At 52.8% G+C, this 25,215-nt stretch overlaps 1 protein-coding gene across 2 annotated transcripts in view; it reads left to right on the top strand.

Moving 5' to 3' along the window:
* Positions 1 to 25,215, top strand: part of LOC144952475 (retinoic acid receptor RXR-alpha-B-like) — a 40,252-nt gene that overhangs the window by 9,204 nt on the left and 5,833 nt on the right. Inside the window, exons 2-9 of one of the 2 annotated variants that reach the window (XM_078882890.1) lie at positions 9,823 to 10,088; positions 11,620 to 11,797; positions 13,755 to 13,934; positions 17,805 to 18,013; positions 20,574 to 20,703; positions 22,626 to 22,758; positions 23,719 to 23,810; positions 24,293 to 24,398. In XM_078882890.1, coding sequence (XP_078739016.1) covers positions 9,823 to 10,088; positions 11,620 to 11,797; positions 13,755 to 13,934; positions 17,805 to 18,013; positions 20,574 to 20,703; positions 22,626 to 22,758; positions 23,719 to 23,810; positions 24,293 to 24,398 — 1,294 coding nt within the window. The remainder of the gene's footprint in view (positions 1 to 9,822; positions 10,089 to 11,619; positions 11,798 to 13,754; positions 13,935 to 17,804; positions 18,014 to 20,573; positions 20,704 to 22,625; positions 22,759 to 23,718; positions 23,811 to 24,292; positions 24,399 to 25,215) is intronic. The other variant, XM_078882891.1, reaches the window with a different exon arrangement.

The raw sequence follows: 25,215 nt of genomic DNA on the forward strand, positions 1-25,215 counted from the left end.
AAATTTAAATTAATAAAAGTAAAATAAAACAAATTAAAAAATTCACGACGTTTCGGAAGCAACACAAGCCTCCGTCTTCAGGTGGAACCGTCACAGCCACGACACCCCGTATATATTTCTTGCGGTCTCTCATTTACTTGATACAGCTGTCGTGGCTGTGACGGTTCCACCTGAAGACGGAGGCTTGTGTCGCTTCCGAAACGTCGTGAATTTTTTAATTTGTTTTATTTTACTTTTATTTATTAAAATGTTTTACCTACGTGACTTTACCGAAAAAACCTAAGAATATAAATGTACGTGTCGGTATGTATGGGTGTGTGCGCATGTTGGTATGTTTGTGTTCAGGATGGGTGGCTATATATGGGGCATGGTAGTGTGGCGGTAAGGGCCGCTGCGTTATGTTACCCCGGTGACCCAAGTTCAGTGCCCACTGAATATTTGAACCGTTCATGGGCCCTCCTCTCCCTAATCTTGACTCAGCCTTAAATCAGTACCACCTGGCTTGGTGTTTAAATCTCAGAACTGGGCAGGAGACAAATGCGACTGGGTGTGGCGTTGGTGTTGGCCACCCCACAAGGTGCGTTTTTCCGGCAATAATTAGGTCCCTGCTACCTTCTAACAGCCCTTGCTCCGACAGCCTGTTAAAGGCTACACGGGGGAACTTTGTCCTTTTGTGTCCGTGTGTTTCGTATCGCCCTGGTAAGTCGGCAGTAACCTTGTCCCACTTGCAACACATTCTTACAGTGTTCCCCCAAAATGTTGATTGATGTCACATCTGGCACTGGTGCCCTTGAAAAATCTGCAGATGCAAACATTTACAAGTTTACCTCCCAGTTCGGTGCGCAACGGTCGGGGTTGTTGAGAGGGGGGTGGGGTGTCCCAAATAAAAATAATGTCTTGGTTTTTCAGTGTTGTTTAGTCGGGAACAGCGTCTGATTACAAAAGTTGGGGATTTTAAGGACAACGTGGGTTCTTTGCGGGGATGGGGTGCCCGGTTGTGGCGCACTCACGGATCGTCGCAGAGGTCCCGCAGTTCGAATCCGACCGGCCGCCCTGGTTACTACCCGCCGCCGGTGCGTGAACCGTTTTGCAATGATTGTAATGAGTTTTTTTAATATATACAAGGCGTCGTTTTCGTGCGAAATTTCACCTCGCGACGCTGCGATGCAAGAGAGAGAAGGTCGTAAGAACATAAATAATGTAGGTAAGCGCATTCTGACTGACTGGAGGCAGAAATAGGCGAGGTTTTTATACGACACTTCCATACGCCCATAATAGAGTTTTTTTAGGGTTAGATCGCGTAAATGCAAATGTGTTGTTAAACCTGCCACCACGCGACACAGCCAATTAGTGAGGTTCGTCACGTAAACAGAACATGCCAGTTCGTTGCGAGTGTAATGACGACTTGACACTTTCTTGAGATGTTTTTTTTTATTGAAGACACGTTCACTTGAACCGGCGGAGACCCCACCGCAACAGCCCCGAGTCTCCCACGCATCTCCCTTTTATATGCAGTCCGAGGCCACGCCCCCATTCCCGAACCTTCTCGCTGGTTCTAGACGCTCGCTCGACCATTCCCAAGCCTTCTCGATCATTCCCGTAGCCACCAGTCCACTCGCACTGCAGGCTGACTCCCTTGTCATTACTTCCCGTAGCCACCAGTCGACTCGCACTGCAGGCTGACTCCCCTGTCATTACCTCACGTGGCCACTAGTCCACTCGCACTGCAGGCTGACTGCCCTGTCATTACCTCCCGTAGCCACCAGTCCACTCGTACTGCAAGCTGACTCCCCTGTCATTACCTCCCGTAGCCACCAGTCCACTCGTACTGCAAGCTGACTCCCCTGTCATTACCTCCCGTAGCCACCAGTCCACTCGTACTGCAGGCTGACTCCCCTGTCATTACCTCCCGTAGCCACTTGTCCACTCACACTGCAGGCTGACTCCCCTGTCATTACCTCCCGTAGCCACCAGTCCACTCGTACTGCAAGCTGACTCCCCTGTCATTACTTCCCGTAGCCACCAGTAGACTCGCACTGCAAGCTGACTCCCCTGTCATTACCTCACGTGGCCACTAGTCCACTCACACTGCAGGCTGACTCCCCTGTCGTTACCTCCCGTAGCCACCAGTCCACTCGTACTGCAAGCTGACTCTGCTGTCATTACCTCCCGTAGCCACCAGTCATCTCATACTGCAAGCTGACTCCCCTGTCATTACCTCCCGTAACCACCAGTCCACTCACACTCACAGCTGACTCCCCTGTCTTTCTCGGATGGCCAAAATCGCGGCCCCAGCGAGTTCGTGAACCTTAGGTCTGACACGTGAACGTGCGTTAAGAATGCGATGGTTACTATTACAACACGCACGAATACCGCGCTGGGCGGGGGGTGGGCGGTGAGCACTTTGATCGCGTCAGGGCGGATATGCGACGGTCGGATATCGCGATACCGCGCCGCATTTAATCGCGTCCTCAACGATTCTGGCCTCCCTTGCGATGATATTATTCACGATGTATTATAATAAACGAGCTGAATGCAAACATCTCATTGGGGCCTTTACTTGGCTCGGTCCAAGAAGGGATGCTGAATTGATATGTCGGCTTGCCAAGGGATGATGGATTACGAACATTCTAAAGTCGGGCTGCCTCGTATGACCCACATCATTCCCTTTATCGGCGGTCGCATGCCGCGTCGCGCCACGGTAAGTTTTCCAATTGCCAGGCAGCAGAGGTCGCAAGCGGGTTTTGATTCCTTACCCGTACCCGGCCGCACCAGGGTCACAAACGGGTACCCGTACCCATACCCGGCCGTACCCGTACCCTACCCGTACCCGGCCGGGAACGGGTAGGGTACGGGTATCGGGTACCCGATTGCGACCTCTGGGATGAAGCCATGTTGCAGGCGCGTGTGGGTTGATTCTAGGAACTTGAATTGTGAGAAGAGACAAGACGTTGGGAAATGAGTGACAAACGATTTAAAGCTTTCGTGACTGCAGGGATTCATCTTCTTGGTTCTTTCGGTAAAGTCACGTAGAATGGAAATAATAAAATAAAAAAATGAAACATAATAAAGTAATATAATATAATAAAAAATGTCTTGTTTTTTATTATTATTTTATTATTTCCATTCTACATGGCTTTACCGAAAGAACCAAGAAGATGAGTGACAAACGGTGACTCACCAGTGACTCACGGCCTACCCGTACCCGGCCGCACCAGGGTCACAAACGGCTACCCGTACCCGGCCAGGTACGGGTAGCGGGTATCGGGTAGGGTACGGGTATCGGGTACCCGGTTGCGACCTCTGGGATGAAGCCATGTTGCAGGCGCGGGTGGGTTGATTCTAGGAACTTGAATTGTGAGAAGAGACAAGACGTTGGGAAATGAGTGACAAACGGTGACTCACCAGTGACTCACGGCCTACCCGTACCCGGCCGCACCAGGGTCGCAAACGGCTACCCGTACCCGGCTGGGTACGGGTAGCCGGGTATCGGGTACGGGTATCGGGTACACGGTTGCGACCTCTGCCGGGCAGTGGTGGCTATGCACGCAGCGCTGTTGAGGCAGCCGGGGGGGGGGGATTGGTGGATCGCGATTTTCATCGTAACGGTAGACACGGCGTTTCCCTCGCTCCTGTGCGTTGGTCGTAGTGGTAGGAGTAGTTGGATGCTTTCGAAAAGAACAAAGTGGCGCACGAGGAGACGGCCGCCCGGGCGATGCGCTCCGATGCGTTCCTGAAAAGTGCCACGTTAAGCGGAAACGATTTCGCCCGTCAACGATGCGGCGACGATGAGGTAGTTTGCCGTCGAGCGCTCGGAAACTGCACTATAACGGGGCGTGCGTTCCGCGTCGTGCCAAAAGTGCTCCCTCCTGGAATAAGCACCGCCTCATCTTCTTGTTCGTCCATCATAGTTGATGATGACCATGGCACGTTTGTCATTTTGTTGGGTTTTGACGAGTGCGCAGATGGCTGAACAGGCCACTCCGAGCCCGGAGTTCTCTGTGGCACACTGGGACAGGTCAGGGAGGATGTAGAGCTCTGAGGTGCAGCCACAAGTCCTCGCTTGGTAGATCTGCGCTGATGCCTCTTCAAGATAGCACAGGAGTTAGATCTCGTTATGTATAAGTGTGTCGTAACCCTCCACCACCCGACACGGACAATCAGCAAAAAAAGTGTCACGTTGACAAAAGACAAAATAGTTCACTGCTTTAGCCCACCGGTGTGTTGAAGCGTGAAACCACAACATTTACAAGTTTTGAGTAATGAGGCGATTTAACCCAAAAACGTTGATTATGAATAATATTGGTCGCGAAAGCCTACGGGTTAAATAGCACAGGAGTTTCTCATACTCTCACAGAGGACTGCACCGTCCTGTACTTTTCTTCTCCAGGCAGGTCGGTCCTGTGCTAGGGGTTCCCAGATTTTCAGGACGAATCCAAAGCTCTTCAAGGAAGCTTTAAGGGTGTCCTTGTAGCGCTTTTTGGGGCCACCTTGCGCTCGCTTGCCATTCTTCAGCTCGCCAAAGAAGACTTGTTTTGTGGAAGTCTCGCGTAGGTCCTCGTAGCGAACGCACGTCGCGCGGCGAGGACTTGCCGTGCCGCGTGGTTTTTTTTTCGGCACGCAAAAAGGTCCCAGCCTCGTGTGAGCAAAATCGCAACAAGCCGGAGGATTCATATTGTTAGTTTTTTTGGTAAAGTCACGTAGGTAAAAAATTAAAATTAGTAAAATAAAATAAAAATAAAATAAAAATCACGACGTTTCAGAGGCAACACAATCTTCCGTCTTCAGGTGGAACCGTCACAGCCACGCTTGCTGCTGTATCAAGTAGAAAAAAAACCTAAGAATATGAATCCTTGCAGTCACGAAAGCTTCAAATCTAGAATCAAGCATTGGGCGAGGTCGACCGATACCAACTTGCGGAGGTTTTGTAAACAAATCCACTGCTGGATGGAGGCCCGCCCCGCTCCGTGCCCGTTTCAGTTGCGGCGTTTGTTTTGATGACCGTGCTTTACCACGCCGCCGGTCGGTCGGTCGGTGGGGTTGACAAATGCGTGGGGGGTGGCGCGGTTGAAGAAGAGGGGGGGGGCAGTGCGCGCAGAACAGGTTCAGAAATAACTCGCCACTGGCGTTAGCCGTGGCGGTAAATCAAGCTCGTGCCACTTGGGTCATATCGGGGCACGCTAACCCACTGTGCCACCACTGCCCCCCCCCCCCCCAATGTTGATCCGATGTGAAGAAATTTCAATTGGGTTATCACAGTGAGCAAGTGGCCTGTGGGAAATGCGAGATGATGTTGCAGAACTAGTTCTGAAGGGGGGGGTGGGTGTGCCACGGTTCATGTTCTTGGTTCTTTCGGTAAAGTCACGTAGAAGGGAAATAATAAAATAATAAAAATAAAACTTCATAAAATACAATTCTCACGACGTTTCGGCCACAACGCAAGCAGCCGTCCTCAGGTGAAGAACAGGTCTGTCGGAAAGACAGCGTCTGAATGGGCACCACCAGGCTTGGCAGCGTATATTTTATTATGTTTTATTTTTATTATTTTATTATTTCCCTTCTACGTGACTTTACCGAAAGAACCAAGAAGATGAATCCCTGCAGTCACGAAAGCTTTAAATCGAAATTTTCTACATTCTGGCCGCCGGAATTTATCCTGAACGACAAAGCGACGGGACAAATTTGCACGCGGTGCATTTTTTTTCTCTCTCGCGCACGGTCAACGGTGACCAGGATGTGCCGTCAATTCTCTCACCGCACTTGAGAACCCGGTTCAACCACAACAACCCGCACCCGTCTGCGGGAAGTCCGTGGGTCGGCCTCTATGCGAGTGAACACGGCGGTGAGCGGTGGGCGGTGAGCGGTGAGCACTTGCCCATGCAGGATGTTAAGGCTATACGGGGGATCTTTGTCTTCGTTGATGTGGCCTGTGATGTGGTGGTGGTGGTGGTTGTTGTAAACTGTGTGGATGAGATGACACCAGTCACTCTGGTAGTCTCCAGTCCTCAATGCGTGTCGAGGAATTGGGAGTTAAGTTCACGGGATCAGTCGCAATGCGTAGTGAGTGTCACTCTCTCGTGTGTGTGTGTGTACGCTATGTTGAACTTCTTTCGCCCCGTACGTAGCCAGACGTGCCGGTCGGAGGTGCGGGGGAAGGACCGCTTAACATTGTACACTGCCCGGAGCACAGGTTGTTTTGGGTTGGATCGCGTTAATATAAATGCCATCTCGTTAAACCCGTCACCACCCGACACTGCCAATTAGTGAGGTTTGTCACGCAAACAGAACACACCGCACCAGATACTCATTTGAGGCCGAGTCGACCTAGGGGAGGCCCGGGACCGGTTAAGTTGAATCGTCCGCGGTGTTGGCTGCGAGCGCGTACGTACCCCGGCGTGTGCGTGCCCTGGCACACGCGTGCGGGCGTTAGCGTGCGGCGCGGTGGGGCCGTGTGTGAGACCTCATGGCGTAATTTGTGTCGGCAGGTACATTAGCTGGCAAAGCTTGGCTCCGGTGCCCTAATCCAATTGGGGATTTGCACTCAATTTGTCGCTTTAACCCTCTCCGTGCGTCGTTGGGGGTTTCTGTCACGGTTTTGTTGTGTTCCTGTCAGAGGTCGCAACCGGGTACCCGATACCCGTACCCTACCCGTACCCGGCCGGGTACGGGTAGGCCGTGAGTCACTGGTGAATAACTGTTTGTCACTCATTTCCCAACGTCTTGTCTCTTCTCACAATTTAAGTTCCTAGAATCAACCCACCCGCGCCTGCAACATGGCTTCATCCCAGAGGTCGCAATCGGGTACCCGATACCCGTACCCTACCCGTACCCGGCCGGGTAGGGTACGGCCGGGTACGGGTACGGGTATCCGTTTGCGACCCTGGTGCGGCCGGGTACGGGTAAGGAATCAAAACCCGTTTGCGACCTCTGGTTCCTGTCCTCCCGTGAGACTTGAGACAAAAGGTGTCCATGGAGAATCCGCGTTGTCTCCTAGTCACGACGACGGTGAGACTGATCCTAATTCGAGACGCCCATCCTGAGACCCGCTCTCAAGGCACCGTGCTTGAGACGACCACCCACTCTCAGAGAGTGGGGAAAAGGGCAGCCCTCTACTGCGTGGGCCAGAGGTCATTCGACGAAGGCGTCTCAAAAGTTAGCTCCGTGCGGTCGGCTTCCGCGTGAGGCCCTTCTCCGTACACGCAGAGGCCCCCTGCGGTCATTCCGCCAAATAAATTAATCTCAGACTACGATGATGGCACAATCGGTGTTCGTGATTGTGAAAAGTTTAACACGTAGGCTTTCGCGACCAATATCCGTAGTACAGTTTTTTTTGGGTTGGATCGCGTGAGTATATTAATGTGTGGTTGAACCCACCACCACCCGGCAGAGGTCGCAACCGGGTACCCGATACCCGTACCCTACCCGATACCCGCTACCCGTACCTGGCCGGGTACGGGTAGCCGTTTGTGACCCTGGTGCGACTGGGTACGGGTACGGGTAGGCCGTGAGTCACTGGTGAGTCACCGTTTGTCACTCATTTCCCAACGTCTTGTGTCTCTTCTAACAATTCAAGTTCCTAGAATCAACCCACCCGCGCCTGCAACATGGCTTCATCCCAGAGGTCGCAATCGGGTACCCGATACCCGGCCGGGTACGGGTATCGGGTAAGGTACGGGTACCCGTTTGCGACCCTGGTGCGGCCGGATACGGGTAAGGAATCAAAACCCGTCTGCCACCACCCGACCACAGCCAATTGGGAAGGTTTGTGTCGCGTAGATGGAACGTGGCAGTTTAACACGTCGGCTTTCGCGACCAGTATCATTCATAATAAAGGTTTTTTGAGTTGGATCGCGTTATTTAAAAATGCGTCGCAACCATGGCAATTCGTTACTATAGTACAGCACTAACCGGTTGTGTGTTGGAGAGCCAAGCTAGAAGATTTACAATCAGAGTACGATGTTTCGCCAGTAATTACAACTGGCTTCTCCACACACATGGCTGTCGCCTGGCGAAATGTCACGATACTGAGATTGTAAACGTTGTGGCTTTGCTCTCCAACACACAACCGGTGTTGCTGTACTAGTGTAGTCACATAGAATGGTCACTACTGTGTCGGCCTGTACGAGGGCTGGGGGCCCCAAGGGGGTGCCTGGGGGGCACGTGCTGGAGGGATCCGGACCTTCCCAGAGGTGGGGGAAGTGAGGCGTGTCCTGGGAAGGGAGGCGTGGCCTGGAGAGAGCCAGCCACGCCGGGGCGGAGCGGGCCACGCCAAACCAGATATAAGCGTGGTGTGAACGCAGAGCAAGGCTGTTGTACTGTACTCCAAAGTGAAGACATCATTGGTCGTCAAGTCCCGAGTCGTCGTCCTGGGCCAGGCAGGCCGTTGCCTGCCTGGTCCAGTCTGTGTCGTGTTCCAGAGTGTTAGTGAGTTGAGGAAGGTGGTCACCACCTTATGTACAGTGTTATATTACTTACCGTTTAATAAATAGTGTTGCCTCCAAGCCGTGTGTGTGTGCACCTAATTCGGTCTTACTACACTAGTGACGAATTGGCACGTTCCGTTTACATGACAACCCTTACTAGTTGGCCGTGTCGGGTGGTGGCGGGTGTAACGACACATTTATATCCATGCTACAGGTTTATTGGATTAGATCGCGTAAAAATATAAATGTGTCGTCAAAGCCGTTCTGTTGACGTGACAACGCTTCCCATGTTGGCTGTGTCGGGTGGTGGCGGCTTTAGCGACACATTTCTATATTGACGCCACCTAACCCCAAAACAAAACTTGTACTATTGTAGGGGTGTTACGGGAGGGCAAACAAACGCACAAGGGGTGTTTGCGCCCGCACGCGTAAGGGTGCCGACATTCACGTCCGCAACGATTAGCCGGCGCTGTGATCCCCCACGGGCCCCACCCCTCGGGGGGGAGTTGCTATATAAGGCGGGGAGCAGAGGTCGCAACCGGGTACCCGATACCCGTACCCTACCCGATACCCGGCTACCCGTACCCGGCCGGGTACGGGTACCCGTTTGCGACCCTGGTGCGGCCGGGTACGGGTAGGCCGTGAGTCACTGGTGAGTCACCGTGATTGTCACTCATTTCCCAACGTCTTGTCTCTTCTCACAATTCAAGTTCCTAGAATCAACCCACCCGCGCCTGCAAACATGGCTTCATCCCAGAGGTCGCAATCAGGTACCCGATACCCGTACCGTACCCGGCCGGGTACGGGGGTAGGGTAGGGTACGGGTATGGCCGGGTACGGGTACCCATTTGCGACCCTGGTGCGGCCGGGTACGGGTAAGGAATCAAAACCCGTTTGCGACCTCTGGCGGGGAGCCGGTGAGCTCGGGGTTCAGTGTTCAGCTTAACCAGCGAAGAGCGAAGACCGGCTAGATAGGCCCTGGGACTCCCCTGACTCGCTGTCCTTCTAAGGACCGACCAGGGCAAGCCAGCGGCGCGGCCCCGAGAGCCCAGAGCCGATGCTCTTGTAAGAGCCGGTCTGGTAGGCTAAGGGTGCCGAGATCCTAGCTTCGACCAGAGCTGGATCGGCTAGCCTCCCCTAGCTCTCGAGTGGAGGATCTGGGAGCAGACTAGCCGGGCTAGCGTCTAGCGGTGTCTCCCTGTTAGACGGGTGAAGGGGCCGTTACCCCTTCAAGTGTTGTGTTCTGCCCGTTGTTTGAATAAATACGTTGTCTACGTCTCCTTGAACGCACTACACTATTACGAATTGTGAAAAGTAACAAGTAGAACTTGCTTCTGTTCGTGTGTCCAATTGTCGGTGACGTTGCCCGCCCGCGATCCCTTCAACCCGACCCCCGCAGAGACCTCCAATCAAGTGGGTGCTCCCATGAGCGCCCAGTCTCCTCACTCAACGATGAGCTCCCCGCCGCCCCTGGCTCACGGAGGGGGAGGGATGGGGGGCTCGAGGGGGATGGGGGGCCTGGGCGGAGGAGGCAGCGGGGCAGGAGGAGGACCCATGAACGGCCTGGGGTCCCCGTACCCCGTCATCAGCTCCTCCGGGCTGGGGTCGCCCATCATCACTCCGCAGGGACTGGGCTACGGCAGTGGCGGCATCGGCAACCCACAGGTGCGGCGTCGGTCGTATTGGGGGGGGGGGGGGGTGGCGGTGGTGGTGGTGGTCATGATTGTGGTTGGTGGTGGTGGTGGTGGTGATGATTGTGGTGATGGTAGTATTGTGGTGGTGGTGATGGTAGCAGTAGTGGTTGGTGGTAATGATTGTGGTGATTGTGGTGATTGTGATGACGGTGGTGGTGCTGATTGTGGTGATGGTAGCATTGCGGTGTTGAGGATGATAGCAGTAGTGGTTGGTAGTAATGATTGTGATTACGGTGGTGGTGGTGATTGTGGTGATGGTAGTATTGTGGTGTAGAAGATGGTAGTGGTTGGTGGTAATGATTGTGATGACGACGGTGGTGGTGGTGATTGCGATGATTGTGGTGATGGTGGTGGTGATGATTGTGGTGATGGTAGCATTGTGATGTTGAGGATGTTAGCAGTAGTGGTTGGTAGTAATAATTGTGATGATGACGATGGTGGTGGTGATGATGATGGCGGTGTTGGTGATGATTGTGGTGATGGTAGCATTGTGGTGTTGAGGATGGTTGTAGTAGTGGTGGTGGTGGGGACTTACACAGGTACTCGGTGGTTAACCCCCCAATATTTACATGAACTTATCCGTCTTTCTACTCCAATGAGGTCCCTGACATCATCGAATCCTTCTCTTAAGTCCACCGAGATCAAGGCTCATTACCTGCAGTGATTGCGCTTTGGCCTTGGGACACGTTGCCTCTGCCAAGACGACAGTGGGAGTCGTCGGAGCTATTTGAGTCTCGTCTTGAAATTTGCCTTAAACCCCTCCCCACCATGTCCTCTTCGTACCCTGCAGGTTCCGATTCTTGGCCGCCTACGGATGAAATGCGTCGCTTTACTGATGTAAATCATTATTAGTGTCGGGGGTGGCGGTGGGCACGGTAATTTTGGTCGCAATGATTGTGGTGTTGGGGATCGTTGTGGTTGTGGTGGTTAAGGATTGTGTTAGCGATGTTCTCAACCAATCCTAACATCATCATCGTCATCCTCGCCACCATGCACCCCCCCCTTCCCAACAGCAAGAAAGATCCCCCGTGTAGCCTGTAACAGACTGTAGGGGCAAGTGCTGTTAGCGAGCACCTATGATTGTGGTGTTGGGGATGTTTTCAACCAATCCTAACATCATCATCATCATCCTCCCCCAACAGCAAGAAAGATCCCCCGTGTAGCCTGTAACAGACTGTAGGGGCAAGTGCTGTTAGCGAACACCTACGAAGGCCGGCACGGCACACGAGGGGGTGGGTGACCAGCACCACACCCGGCCGCCTTTGTCTCCCCAGCGGCGATGTGTACGCACCGCACCAGGTACTCATTTGAGGCTGAGTCGACCTAGGACCGACCCAGGACCGGTTCAGATAATCTTCACGGGTGTTGGCCGTGAGCGGGAATGGAACCCGGGTCGCCGTGTTCGTAGCGCAGCGCAGCGCTAACCGCTACACCCACCGCTCCCCCTAACACCCCCATCCCCCTTCACTCCCCACTCCCCTTCCCTGCCCACCCTGTCGTAGGTGGGCGGCGGTGTGGGAAGTTCCAGTGGGCTCAACATGGTGAGCAGCTCAGAGGACGTGAAGCCTCCGCTGGGCATCAACGGCGTGAGCGGAAGCAAGTCGTCGATGCACGGTGGCAGCAGCCCCCTGCCCTGCCTCTCCAAGCACATCTGTGCCATCTGTGGGGACCGCTCTTCTGGTGGGAGCCCTGTGCGCAGAGAGGCGCTTTGACTATCGGTCAACCGTATTCTTGGGTTTTTTCCGGTAAAGTCACCATGTAGGTAAAAAATGTAAAATTAATAAAAGTAAAATAAAAATAAAATAAAAATCACGACGTTTCGGAGGCAACACAAGCTTCCGTCTTCAGGTGGAACCGTCACAGCACGACTGCTGTATCAAGTGAGAGAAATTCCAAGAAAACAGTCCTTGTATATATACTGGTTGAGGGTGGGAGGAGCCAAGGTAGGCACCTGGATATTATTATATATACACAAGGACTTCTAGATTTGAAGCTTTCGTGACTGCAAGGATTCATATTCTTAGGTTTGTTCGGTAAAGTCACGTAGATAAAAAATGTAAAATTAATAAAAGTAAAATAAAAATAAAATAAAAATCACGACGTTTCGGAGGCAACACAAGCTTCCGTGTTCAGGTGGAACCGTCACAGCACGATTGCTGTATCAAGTGAGAGAAATTCCAAGGAAAAATAATATCCAGGGCCTACCTTGGCTCCTCCCACCCTCAACCAGTATATATACAAGGACTGTTTCCTTGGAATTTCTCTCACTTGATACAGCTATCGTGAGCTGTGACGGTTCCACCTGAAGACGGAAGCTTGTGTTGCCTCCGAAACGTCATGATTTTTATTTTATTTTTATTTTATTAATTTATTTGTTTTATTACCTACGTGACTTTACCGAAAAAACCTAAGAATTTGAATCCTTGCAGCCACGAAAGCTTCTAATCTAGTATCGGTCAACCACCACCACCACCACCACCACGACAGCACCACAGTCTTGCGTAGCGCTTCAGTGCTACCACGTGACAGGATGCTAGTCCTGCAGCACCACACTTTTTCCCGATTGCCATACAGAGTCCTTCAGTGAGTCGGGGTACTCGCAAGTACGCACTAGTGACCTGCACCGCCACGCGGGACTCTGCAGTGCGCAACCACGACATGAATACAGTAAAACCTTGGATTGCGAGCAACTTGGTCTGCTGGTGTTTTGCAAGACGAGCAAATTTCTAAAATAAATATTAATTTGATAAACGAGCGAGGTCTTGCAATACGAGCAGCGCGTGCTTACGCTTTGTCTGCCGAGCGTCACGTGATCACAACTGATGTACGAGTGCTTTGGATTAAAAACACGTTTCCGGAACGAATTGTGCTCGCAATCCAAGGTTTCACTGTACAACTAAAATTAAACTAAAATTTTGATTTTACCCGGTAAGGCCCACTGAGCCACGTAACCCTTTTTCACGAATGATAGCTCTGTGCAAGTGGCTTATCACGTGGAAATGTAACGCAGCCAAATACTCTCAAACGGACGATTCTAAACGCTGAGGGGAAAAAAAACGGAGTTTCCGGAGAAAAAACCAACGTCACGGTGACCACCAGAGGCACCGACCACCTCCACACGGCAGAGGTCGCAACCGGGTACCCGATACCCGTACCCTACTCGATACCCGGCTACCCGTACCCGGCTGGGGGTACCCGTTTGCGACCCTGGTGCGGCCGGGTACGGGTACGGGTAGGCCGTGAGTCACTGGTGAGTCACCGTGATTGTCACTCATTTCTCAACGTCTTGTCTCTTCTCACAATTCAAGTTCCTAGATTCAACCCACCCGCGCCTGCAACGTGGCTTCATCCCAGAGGTCGCAATCGGGTACCCAAACCCGTACCCTACCCGATACCCGGCCGGGTACGAGTAGGGTACGGGTACGGCCGGGTACCCGTTTGCGACCCTGGTGCGGCCGGGTACGGGTAAGGAATCAAAACCCGTTTGCGACCTCTGCACCAGAGGCACGGGCCACCTCCACACGGCACTCGCTGCGCCGTACGTAGCGATCCGCGCAAATCGGGAGGTGCAGGGATTAGGTTCGCCAGACCGAACAACAACACTAACCACCGCCCCCCCCCCCCCCCCCTGGCGCAGGCAAGCACTACGGCGTGCACAGCTGCGAGGGCTGCAAGGGCTTCTTCAAGCGCACGGTGCGCAAGGACCTGAGCTACACGTGCCGGGACACACGCGACTGCATCATCGACAAGCGCCAGCGCAACCGCTGCCAGTACTGCCGCTACCAGAAGTGCCTCGCAACCGGCATGAAGCGCGAAGGTGAGACGCGGGACGCCACTAGCTCCGCTCCGACCCCCCTCCCTCCCAGAGGTCGCAAACGGGTTTTGATTCCTTACCCGTACCTGGTCGCACCAGGGTCGCAAACGGGTACCCGTACCCGGCCGTACCCGTACCCTACCCGTACCCGGCCGGGTACGGGTAGGGTACGGGTATCGGGTACCCGATTGCGACCTCTGGGATGAAGCCATGTTGCGGGCGCGGGTGGGTTGATTCTAGGAACTTGAATATGTGAGAAGAGACATAAATGTTATGTGTTTTATTTATATTATTTTATTACTTCCCTTCTACGTGATGACTTTACCGAAAGAACCAAGAAGATGAATCCCTGCAGTCACGAAATCTTTAAATCGAAAGAGACAAGACGTTGGGAAATGAGTGACAAACGGTGACTCACCAGTGACTCACGGCCTACCCGTACCCGGTCGCACCAGGGTCGCAAACGGTTACCCGTACCCGGCCGGGTTACGGGTACCCGGGTATCGGGTAGGGTACGGGTATCGGGTACCCGGTTGCGACCTCTGACCCCTCCCCACCCTCCCCACCACCAAGAACGACGAAGGGGGGCGTCGTGTGCGTGCCCGCGGGTTTAGCTTGTCGCGGTTTCGCGCCAAAATAGTTGGAGTTCGCCGATCGGCCCCCGCCCGCCCCACCTGTGGCGGGGCGGCCGCTTGCGGTTGACCGCGAGGTTCCTGCGGGGGTCGTGACTGCACTGCTCGCGACGACGCCGCTGCTGCTACCACGGAAGGACAACGCGCGTCGTCACGTGTCCGTTGTCACGGAGACCCACAGACTCACGCAGAGACCCACAGACTCATGTAGAGACCCACAGACTCACGCAGAGACCCACAGACTCACGTAGAGACCCACAGACTCACGTAGAGACCCACAGACTCACGTAGAGACCCACAGACTCACGTAGAGACCCACAGACTCACGTAGAGACCCACAGACTCACTCACAGACTCGCGTAGAGACCCACAGACTCGCGTAGAGACCCACAGACTCACTCACAGACTCACGTAGAGACCCACAGACTCCCGTAGAGACCCACAGACTCACTCACAGACTCGCGTAGAGACCCACAGACTCGCGTAGAGACCCACAGACTCGCGTAGAGACCCACAGACTCGCGTAGAGACCCACAGACTCGCGTAGAGACCCACAGACTCGCGTAGAGACCCACAGACTCGCGTAAAGACCCACAGACTCACGTAGAGACCCACAGACTCGCGTAGAGACCCACAGACTCGCGTAGAGACCCACAGACTCGCGTAGAGACCTACAGACTCGCGTAGAGACCCACAGACTCACGTAGAGACCCACAGACTCACGTAGAGACCCACAGACTCACGTAGAGACCCACAGACTCACTCACAGACTCGCGTAGAGACCCACAGACTCACGTAGAGACCCACAGACTCGCGTAGAGACCCACAGACTCACGTAGAGACCCACAGACTCACTCACAGACTCACGTAGAGACCCACAGACTCGCGTAGAGACCCACAGACTCGCGTAGAGACCCACAGACTCGCGTAGAGACCCACAGACTCGCGTAGAGACCCACAGACTCGCGTAGAGACCCACAGACTCGCGTAGAGACCCACAGACTCACGTAGAGACCCACAGACTCACGTAGAGACCCACAGACTCACGTAGAGACCCACAGACTCGGAGACCCACAGACTCGGAGACCCACAGACTCGGAGACCCACAGACTCGGAGACCCACAGACTCGGAGACCCACAGACTCGGAGACCCACAGACTCGGAGACCCACAGACTCGGATACCCACAGACTCGGAGACCCACAGACTCGGAGACCCACAGACTCGGAGACCCACAGACTCACGTAGAGACCCACAGACTCGCGTAGAGACCCACAGACTCGCGTAGAGACCCACAGACTCGCGTAGAGACCCACAGACTCGCGTAGAGACCCACAGACTCGCGTAGAGACCCACAGACTCGCGTAGAGACCCACAGACTCGCGTAGAGACCCACAGACTCGCGTAGAGACCCACAGACTCGCGTAGAGACCCACAGACTCGCGTAGAGACCCACAGACTCGCGTAGAGACCCACAGACTCGCGTAGAGACCCACAGACTCACGTAGAGACCCACAGACTCGGAGACCCACAGACTCGGAGACCCACAGACTCGGAGACCCACAGACTCGGAGACCCACAGACTCGGAGACCCACAGACTCGGAGACCCACTGACTCGGAGACCCACAGACTCGGAGACCCACAGACTCGGAGACCCACAGACTCGGAGACCCACAGACTCACATAGAGACCCACAGACTCACATAGAGACCCACAGACTCACATAGAGACCCACAGACTCACATAGAGACCCACAGACTCACATAGAGACCCACAGACTCACATAGAGACCCACAGACTCACATAGAGACCCACAGACTCACATAGAGACCCACAGACTCACATAGAGACCCACAGACTCACATAGAGACCCACAGACTCACATAGAGACCCACAGACTCACATAGAGACCCACAGACTCACATAGAGACCCACAGACTCACATAGAGACCCACAGACTCACATAGAGACCCACAGACTCACATAGAGACCCACAGACTCACATAGAGACCCACAGACTCACATAGAGACCCACAGACTCACATAGAGACCCACAGACTCACATAGAGACCCACAGACTCACAGAGACCCACAGACTCACATAGAGACCCACAGACTCAGAGACCCACAGACTCACATAGAGACCCACAGACTCACATAGAGACCCACAGACTCACATAGAGACCCACAGACTCACATAGAGACCCACAGACTCACAGACCCACAGACTCAGAGACCCACAGACTCAGAGACCCACAGACTCAGAGACCCACAGACTCAGAGACCCACAGACTCAGAGACCCACAGACTCAGAGACCCACAGACTCAGAGACCCACAGACTCAGAGACCCACAGACTCAGAGACCCACAGACTCAGAGACCCACAGACTCACTCAGAGATCTACAGACTCAGAGACCTATGTTGTGGCTGTTGTTGTTGTTGTGCGGTGGGTGCCCCTTGACCCCTGCAGCCACTAGGGGCGCTACAGCATCCACCCACTCGAGTCGGCGGAAAGAGCGATTCTTCGTACCTAGAATCGATTCTCACCAATACACTCCCAATATTTATGCGTTTGTGTTTATGTTCCTGTGCGTGTGTGCGTGTTTCTCCGTGTGCATGCGCGTCCATGTGGGTGTGCGTTTTACGTGTGTCCGTGTGGTCCTGTGTCTGTGCCCACCCACCGGTGTGTGTGTGTGTGTCTCTACGTGTCTGCCTGCTTGTCTTTGTCCGTGTGTGTGTCTACGTGTGTGTCTGCCTTCGTGTGTCTGCCTACGTGTGTCTGCCTACGTGTGTGTCTACGTGTGTGTGTCTGTCTACGTGTGTGTCTACGTGTGTGTGTGTGTGTCTGTCTACGTGTGTGTGTCTGTCTACGTGTGTGTCTACGTGTGTGTGTGTGTGTCTGTCTACGTGTGTGTGTCTGTCTACGTGTGTGTGTGTCTCTACGTGTGTGTCTCTACGTGTGTGTCTCTACGTGTGTGTCTCTACGTGTGTGTGTGTGTCTACGTGTGTGTCTGCCTGCGTGCGTGTCTGCCTGTGTGTCTCTACGTGTGTGTGTGTGTCTCTACGTGTGCGTGTGTCTCTTCGTGTGCGTGTCTCTACGTGTGTGTCTGCCTACGTGCGTTTGTCCGCGCGTGCCTCCCGCGCGCGCGCGCGCGTCCGTCCACGTGTCCCGTGTGGCCCCTGTGCCCCCCACTACGGCGCCGGCGGGCGCTTGCGCGGGCGTGACGGCCGGCGAGGCAGCCGTGCAGGAGGAGCGCCAGCGCGGCAAGGACAAGGAGGACAGCGGGGACGGGGAGGGCGGCGCTGGCGGCGGCGGGGGGGGCGCCAACGAGGACATGCCTGTCGAGAAGATCCTGGACGCGGAGCTCGCCGTGGAGCCCAAGACGGAGACCTACGCCGAGCTGGGCGCCGCCTCGCCCGCCGGCGCCTCTGTACGCGCCGCCTTGCTGGTGCCGCGCCGTAGCACCGTAGCACTAGCGCATGCACACGGTGGCGCTCCAGCGTGCTGGTGCCACACCGTAGCACTAGCGCATGCACACGGTGGCACTCCAGCGTGCTGGTGCCACACCGTAGCACTAGCGCATGCACATGGTGGCGCTCCAGCGTGCTGGTGCCACACCGTAGCACTAGCGCATGCACACGGTGGCACTCCAGCGTGCTGGTGCCACACCGTAGCACTAGTGCATGCACACGGTGGCAGTGCGCTAGTGTGGTAGCACTATATATATGTAAATACATGTGTGTAGAGTAGAACCCCCGGTGACGACCACCCTGTTAACAACTAATCGCTGTACTCCGGGCCAATGTGTTAGAGCACCAAGTGGAATGTATGGTAGTGGAGCGTATGGTGTAGTGTATAGTAGTGTATAGTATATAGCAGTGGATAGTAGTGTTGTGGATCGTAGTTTCGTGTAGTGTAGTGTATAGTGTAGTGTATAGTAGTGTAGTGTATAGTAGTGTAGTGTATAGTAGTGTAGTGTATAGTAGTGTAGTGTATAGTGTAGTATATGATAGTGTAGTGTATAGTATATAGCATTGTATAGTAGTGTAGTGTATAGTAGTGTAGTTTGTAGTGTAGTGTATAGCTGTATAGTGTATAGTAGTGTATAGTATATAGCAGTGGATAGTAGTGTTGTGGATAGTAGTGTAGTTTATAGTGTAGTGTATAGCAGTGTAGTGCATAGCAGTGTAGTGTATAGTAGTGTAGTGTATAGTAAATTAAACACAAAGCAGTCTACGGGCAGTGTCAAGTCTGCAGTGTTGAGTCTATGGTGCAGTGTTGAGTCTATGGTGCAGTGTTGAGTCTATGGTGTAGTGTTGAGTCTATGGTGCAGTGTTGAGTCTATGGTGCAGTGTTGAGTCTATGGTGCAGTGTTGAGTCTATGGTGCAGTGTTGAGTCTATGGTGCAGTGTTGAGTCTACGGGCAGTGTTGAGTCTATGGTGCAGCGTTGAGTCTATGGTGCAGCGTTGAGTCTATGGTGCAGTGTTGAGTCTATGGTGCAGTGTTGAGTCTATGGTGCAGTGTTGAGTCTACGGGCAGTGTTGAGTCTATGGTGCAGCGTTGAGTCTATGGTGCAGCGTTGAGTCTATGGTGCAGTGTTGAGTCTATGGTGCAGTGTTGAGTCTATGGTGCAGTGTTGAGTCTATGGTGCAGCGTTGAGTCTATGGTGCAGTGTTAAGTCTATGGTGCAGTGTTGAGTCTATGGTGCAGCGTTGAGTCTATGGTGCAGTGTTGAGTCTATGGTGCAGCGTTGAGTCTATGGTGCAGTGTTGAGTCTATGGTGCAGTGTTGAGTCTATGGTGCAGTGTTGAGTCTATGGTGCAGTGTTGAGTCTATGGTGCAGTGTTGAGTCTATGGTGCAGTGTTGAGTCTATGGTGCAGTGTTGAGTCTATGGTGCAGTGTTGAGTCTATGGTGCAGTGTTGAGTCTGTGGTGCAGTGTTGAGTCTATGGTGCAGTGTTGAGTCTATGGTGCAGTGTTGAGTCTATGGTGCAGTGTTGAGTCTATGGTGCAGTGTTGAGTCTATGGTGCAGTGTTGAGTCTATGGGCAGTGTTGAGTCTATGGTGCAGTGTTGAGTCTATGGTGCAGTGTTGAGTCTATGGTGCAGTGTTGAGTCTGTGGTGCAGTGTTGAGTCTGTGGTGTAGTGTTGAGTCTATGGTGCAGTGTTGAGTCTATGGTGCAGTGTTGAGTCTATGGTGCAGTGTTGAGTCTATGGGCAGTGTTGAGTCTATGGTGCAGTGTTGAGTCTATGGTGCAGTGTTGAGTCTACGTGCAGCGTTGAGTCTACGGGCAGTGTTTGGTATGGGCAGTGTTGAGTCTATGGGCAATAATGGTAGGTTTTTACCCTTTTAACTGGTCTCTCTCAATACTCTGATATTGCACTGTTTTTGAGTTGTACGCCTTCTGGTGTCATCTGGCCCTACACCAATGGGGACTAGGCTCTAAAGAAAGCCGTCTCGGGTGTGAGCCAATCAACTTCAAGGACAGTGCATATTATTATCCTTATCAGAGTTGCTTCTTTTTCATTGCTTTATTGACTACTTGTGTTGTGGTCATTGCAAACATGATGCCTTGAATAAAGGTGTCAGTTTTGTACCAGTTATAAGGGTAAAAACCTACCATTATATTTTGCCACTGGTAAAAGAGATCTATGGGCAATGTTTGGTATCGGAAGTGTTGAGTCTATGGGCATTGTTGAGTCTATGGGCAGTGTTGAGTCTATGGGCAGTGTTTGGTATCAGAAGTGTTGAGTCTATGGGCATTGAGTCTATGGGCAGTGGTGAGTCTATGGGCAGTGGTGAGTCTATGGGCAGTGTTTGGTATCGGAAGTGTTGAGTCTATGGGCAGTGGTGAGTCTATGGGCAGTGTTGAGTCTATGGGCAGCGACGTATGTTAAATTGCCTCCCCTCTCCCCCCACCTTTTCCCTCCCCCACCACCCCCTCCCCCATCGTGTCTTGTCGCTGCCCCCCCCCCCGCTCTGCGCCCCCCCCCCCCCCGACTCCAGCCCAACGACCCGGTAACGAACATCTGCCAGGCAGCGGACAAGCAGCTGTTTACGCTGGTGGAGTGGGCCAAACGCGTCCCTCACTTCTCGGAGTTATCCCTCGACGATCAGGTCATCCTTCTACGTGCGGGTACGCCCCTCTCCACCCCCCCGCCCCCATGTGTAGCCCCTTCAAACAACGTATGCCTTTGAGCGAGCGCACGGGATTGAAACGTGGGAAAATATTAATTAGAAGTAAGAAAAAGGCTTCATGTGGAAGTAAGATCTTCTTGGTTCTTTCGGTAAAGTCACGTAGAAGGGAAGTAATAAATTAATACAAATAAAACATAATAAAATACAATTCTCACGACGTTTCGGCCACAACGCAAGCAGCCGTCCTCGGGTGAAGAACAGGTCAGTCGGAAAGGTGAGAACGGTGGCTTGGACCAGAGAAACTTAATCTTGAGGGGGCGGTGTCCAGAACCATCATGAAGTTGCCCTTGGCTGAGGACGTGGTATCGATGGCCGATGAGAAGGTGAAAGAGGTGGACGTGATCTAGCACCTAGCGCCACACCTCCTCCGTTTTCCTTCAACCATCTCCCACGAACCCACCTTCCTTCCGTTTGCGTAGCCTCTTGAAACAAGTGCGCCTTGTATTCTTGGTTCTTTCGGTAAAGTCGCGTAGAAGGGAAGTAATAAAATAATAAAAATATAAAACAATAAAATTATCACGACGTTTCGATTGCAACACAAGCAATCATCATCATCCGGTGTGAAAACCACAGCAAACATTAAAAAAAAAAGTGATGATTGCTTGTGTTGCAATCGAAACGTCGTGAGAATTTTATTGTTTTATATTTTTATTATTTTATTGTTTCTCTTCTACGCGACTTTACTGACAGAACCAAGAATATGAATCCCTGCAGTCACGAAAGCTTTAAATCGAAAAGTGTTCCTTAGCGAGCAAACGCATAGAATCGCAAAAATAGGATAATATTTATTTCTCCCGGAGGAATCTGAAACAAAATACATTAAATACATTGAATGAAAAAATAAAAATAATTTTTTTATTTTTTATTTTGATTTCATTCATGAAATGAAATCAAATAAAATCACCATAAAACACATGATGCATGTGCATTATGCGAGCCCTTTGATCTTGTCATTCCTGTCTATTGTGTATTAAAATAGCCGTACCAACGGTAATCCCTCTCGCTGTATGCTGCCCTTGATTAGGCACGCATTTATGTACGATTTGATGATTCGCTTCCACGCAGCACTAAGGCGGTAGCTATCCGAACGGTTACAATTATTTTTATTTCTTTCAATTTCTACAGGCTCAGCAGTTCCACTGCTGGATTATATTTTTTCCGCCCGAGGACGAGCGCTTGTGTTGCGATCGAAACGTCGTGATTTTTTTTTCTACCTACGTGATGATTTTACCGAAAGAAGCAAAGAGTATGGATCCTTGCAGTCACTAAAGCTTGAAATCAAGATTTCGATAAATTCTTTAATTAGTCTTGGCCAGTAGGAGCTACTCTTTGGTTCTGTCGGTAAAGTCGCGTATGCAGAGAAAGTAATAAATTAAATACTAGCATACGACGTTTCGATTGCAACACAAGAACTCATCATCAGGTGTAAATGAAATAGAAACACAAATCTAGTATACTTAGAAGTGTAATGTAATACAACAGAGAGTCAGATAACATAACAGTCAACACCCTACCTGGTTGATTACGTTCTTCCTGAGAATGATAAATTGGAGAGAGAGATTAAACACAGAACCAGAGACATATAGACAGACATATAAGCAGAGACAGATATCACAGAGATACGCAGCACTAAGGCGGTAGCTATCCGAACGGTTCAAACGATTTTTATTTCTTTCAATTTCGATAAAGCTCAGCAATTCCACTGCGCCGTGCCGACCTCCTCGCGTTCGGTGCTCGCTCGCCGACGGAAACTTTGCGCCCGACGGTGTGTTTCGAAGGCTACGCGGGGGACCTTTGTCTGCGGCTGTGCGTGTGTGTGCGTGCGTGTGTGTGCGTGCGACGTCCCTCTGCCCACCCCAGGCTGGAATGAGCTGCTCATCGCGTCGTTCTCTCACCGCTCCATCTCGGTGAAGGACGGGATCCTCCTGGCGACGGGACTGCACGTCCACCGCAGCAGCGCGCACAGTGCCGGCGTGGGCTCCATCTTCGACCGGTAGCGCCACGCAGCTCCGTACCGTGCCACACGCCACAGCGTGGCACGCAGCGCCGCTGTCCGTGCCACACAGCGGCTAGCCAGACAGCGCCACGCCACGCAGTGCCACACAGCGCCACACTGTACCGTGCCACACGCCACACAGCGCCACGCCACACACAGCGCCACACCTGTGCCACGCCACGCAGTGCCACGCAGTGCCACACAGTGCCACACAGTGCCACACAGTGCCACACAGTGCCACACCGTACCGTGCCACACGCCACACAGCGCCACGCCAGGTAGCGCCACGCCACACACAGCCACACAGTGCCACACCGTACCGTGTCACACGCCACACCTGTGCCACACCGCACAGCGGCACACAGCGCAGCGCCACACCGTGCCACGCCCACGCCGTGGTGACGTCACCGCCACTTGATGGCCAACAGTGGTTGTTGTTGTCATGTTTCCGTGTGCGTGCGCACGCGCGAGTTTGTTCGCTGACAGCACTTGCCCAAGACGGTCCGTGGAAAGGGGATCTTTGTCTGTGTGTGTGCGTGTGTGTGCGTGCGTGTGTGTGTGCGTGTGCGTGCGTGTGTGTGTGCGTGTGTACGTGGGGAGCGGTAGTGTAGCGGTTAGCGCTACGCTGCGCTATGAACCCGGCGACACGGGTTCGATTCCCGCTCACGGCCAACACCAGTGACGATTATCTGAACCGGTCCCGGGCCTCCCCTAGGTCGACTCAGCTTCAAATGAGTACCTGGTGCGGTGTGTAAACATCGCCACTTGGGAGACAAAGGCGGTCGGGCGTGGTGCTGGCCACCCACCCCCTCGTGTACCGTTCCACAGCCTTCATAGGTGCTCGCTAACAGCACTTTTCCCTACAGTCTGTTAAGGCTACGTGGGGGATCTTTGTCTTTATCTTTGTACGTGTGTGCGTGTGTGTGCGTGTGTGTGTGCGTGTGCGCGCGTGCGAAGCGTGCTCACGGAGCTCGTGTCTAAGATGCGGGACATGCAGATGGACAAGACGGAGCTCGGCTGCTTGCGTGCAATCGTGCTCTTCAACCCAGGTGTGGCAGGGCCTTCACTCGCCCGCACGGTCCTTCACGGGCCTTCACGGGCCTTCACGGGCCTTCACATCTTCTTGGTTCTTTCGGGTCAAGTCACGTAGAATGCAAATAATAAAATAATACAAATGAAACATAATAAAATACAATTCTCACGACGTTTCGGCCACAACGCAAGCAGCCGTCCTCAGGTGAAGAACAGGTCTGTCGAAAAGACAGCGTCGTCGTGAGAATTATTTTACTATGTTTTATTTTTATTATTTTATTATTTCCATTCTACGTGATGTCTTGACCGAAAGAACCAAGAAGATGAGTCCTTCACAGTCCTTCAGTCCAATTCCTCACGGGACAATCACAGACCCTATAACCCTCTCTCGTCGCAGTCCTTAGAGTCCTCGACGGGCCTTCACCGGCCTTCGCTCGCCCTCACAATCGCTCACGGTCCCCCCCCCCCCCCTGCCCCTCGACTGGTCCGGTGCGCGTAGACGCCAAGGGATTGTCGAGCCCGGGAGAGGTGGAGGCTCTTCGGGAGAAGGTGTACGCCTCGCTGGAGGCCTACTGCAAGCAGAAATACCCCGACCAGCCTGGCAGGTAACCTACCACTCGCTCTAAAGCTATATCCCTTATTTGTTTTTTTTATCATCATCATCGTCATCATTATTATTATTATTGACTAGGTTTACTACCAAGGCTTCGCCCGAGACTTTGATTCTTGTCTTGGATTGTGTGTGTTCTTTCGGTAAAGTCACGTAGGTAGAAAAAATCTAATGGATGACGACGTTTCGATCGCAACACAAGCAAACCGTCATCAGGTGTGACGTAACGTCGTCATCTATTTTATTTTCTACCTACGTGAATTTACCGAAAGAACCAACGGGCATGGGATTCCTGCTTTCGCGACCAATGTCATCCAAGCCGTTGGAAAGAAATGAGTTTGTCATTCTCGACGATGATTTAAAAGTGCAGCGTAGCTCCCAGCGGATTCCTAATGTTGCAAAGGAAGAGCGTTCCAGACGGCCACAGAAGCGCAGCTGAAGGCGTCACGCGATGTAGCGTGGCCAGCAGCACCTTACCCGACTCCCGTTGTCTCACCAGTGGCGATGTTTACGACACACTGCACGTGTTTGTGTTTGTGTGTGTGTGCACGTGTGGGTGTGTGTGTCTGTGTATACACACGTGTGTGTGTGCGTGTCTGTGTATACGCGTGTGTGTGTGTGTGTATACACACTTGTGAGTGTTTCTGTACACACGTGTGTGTGTGTCTGTCTGTATACACGTGTAAATGTGTGTGTGTTTGTCTGTACACACGAGTGTGAGTGTGTTTGTCTGTACACACGAGTGCGAGTGCGTGTCTGTGTATACACACGTGTGTGCGTGCGTGTCTGTGTATACACACACACACGTGTGT

Source organism: Lampetra fluviatilis, chromosome 68 (genome assembly GCF_964198595.1).
Source record: "Lampetra fluviatilis chromosome 68, kcLamFluv1.1, whole genome shotgun sequence".
In the NCBI taxonomy this organism is placed as follows: Eukaryota; Metazoa; Chordata; class Hyperoartia; order Petromyzontiformes; family Petromyzontidae; genus Lampetra; species Lampetra fluviatilis.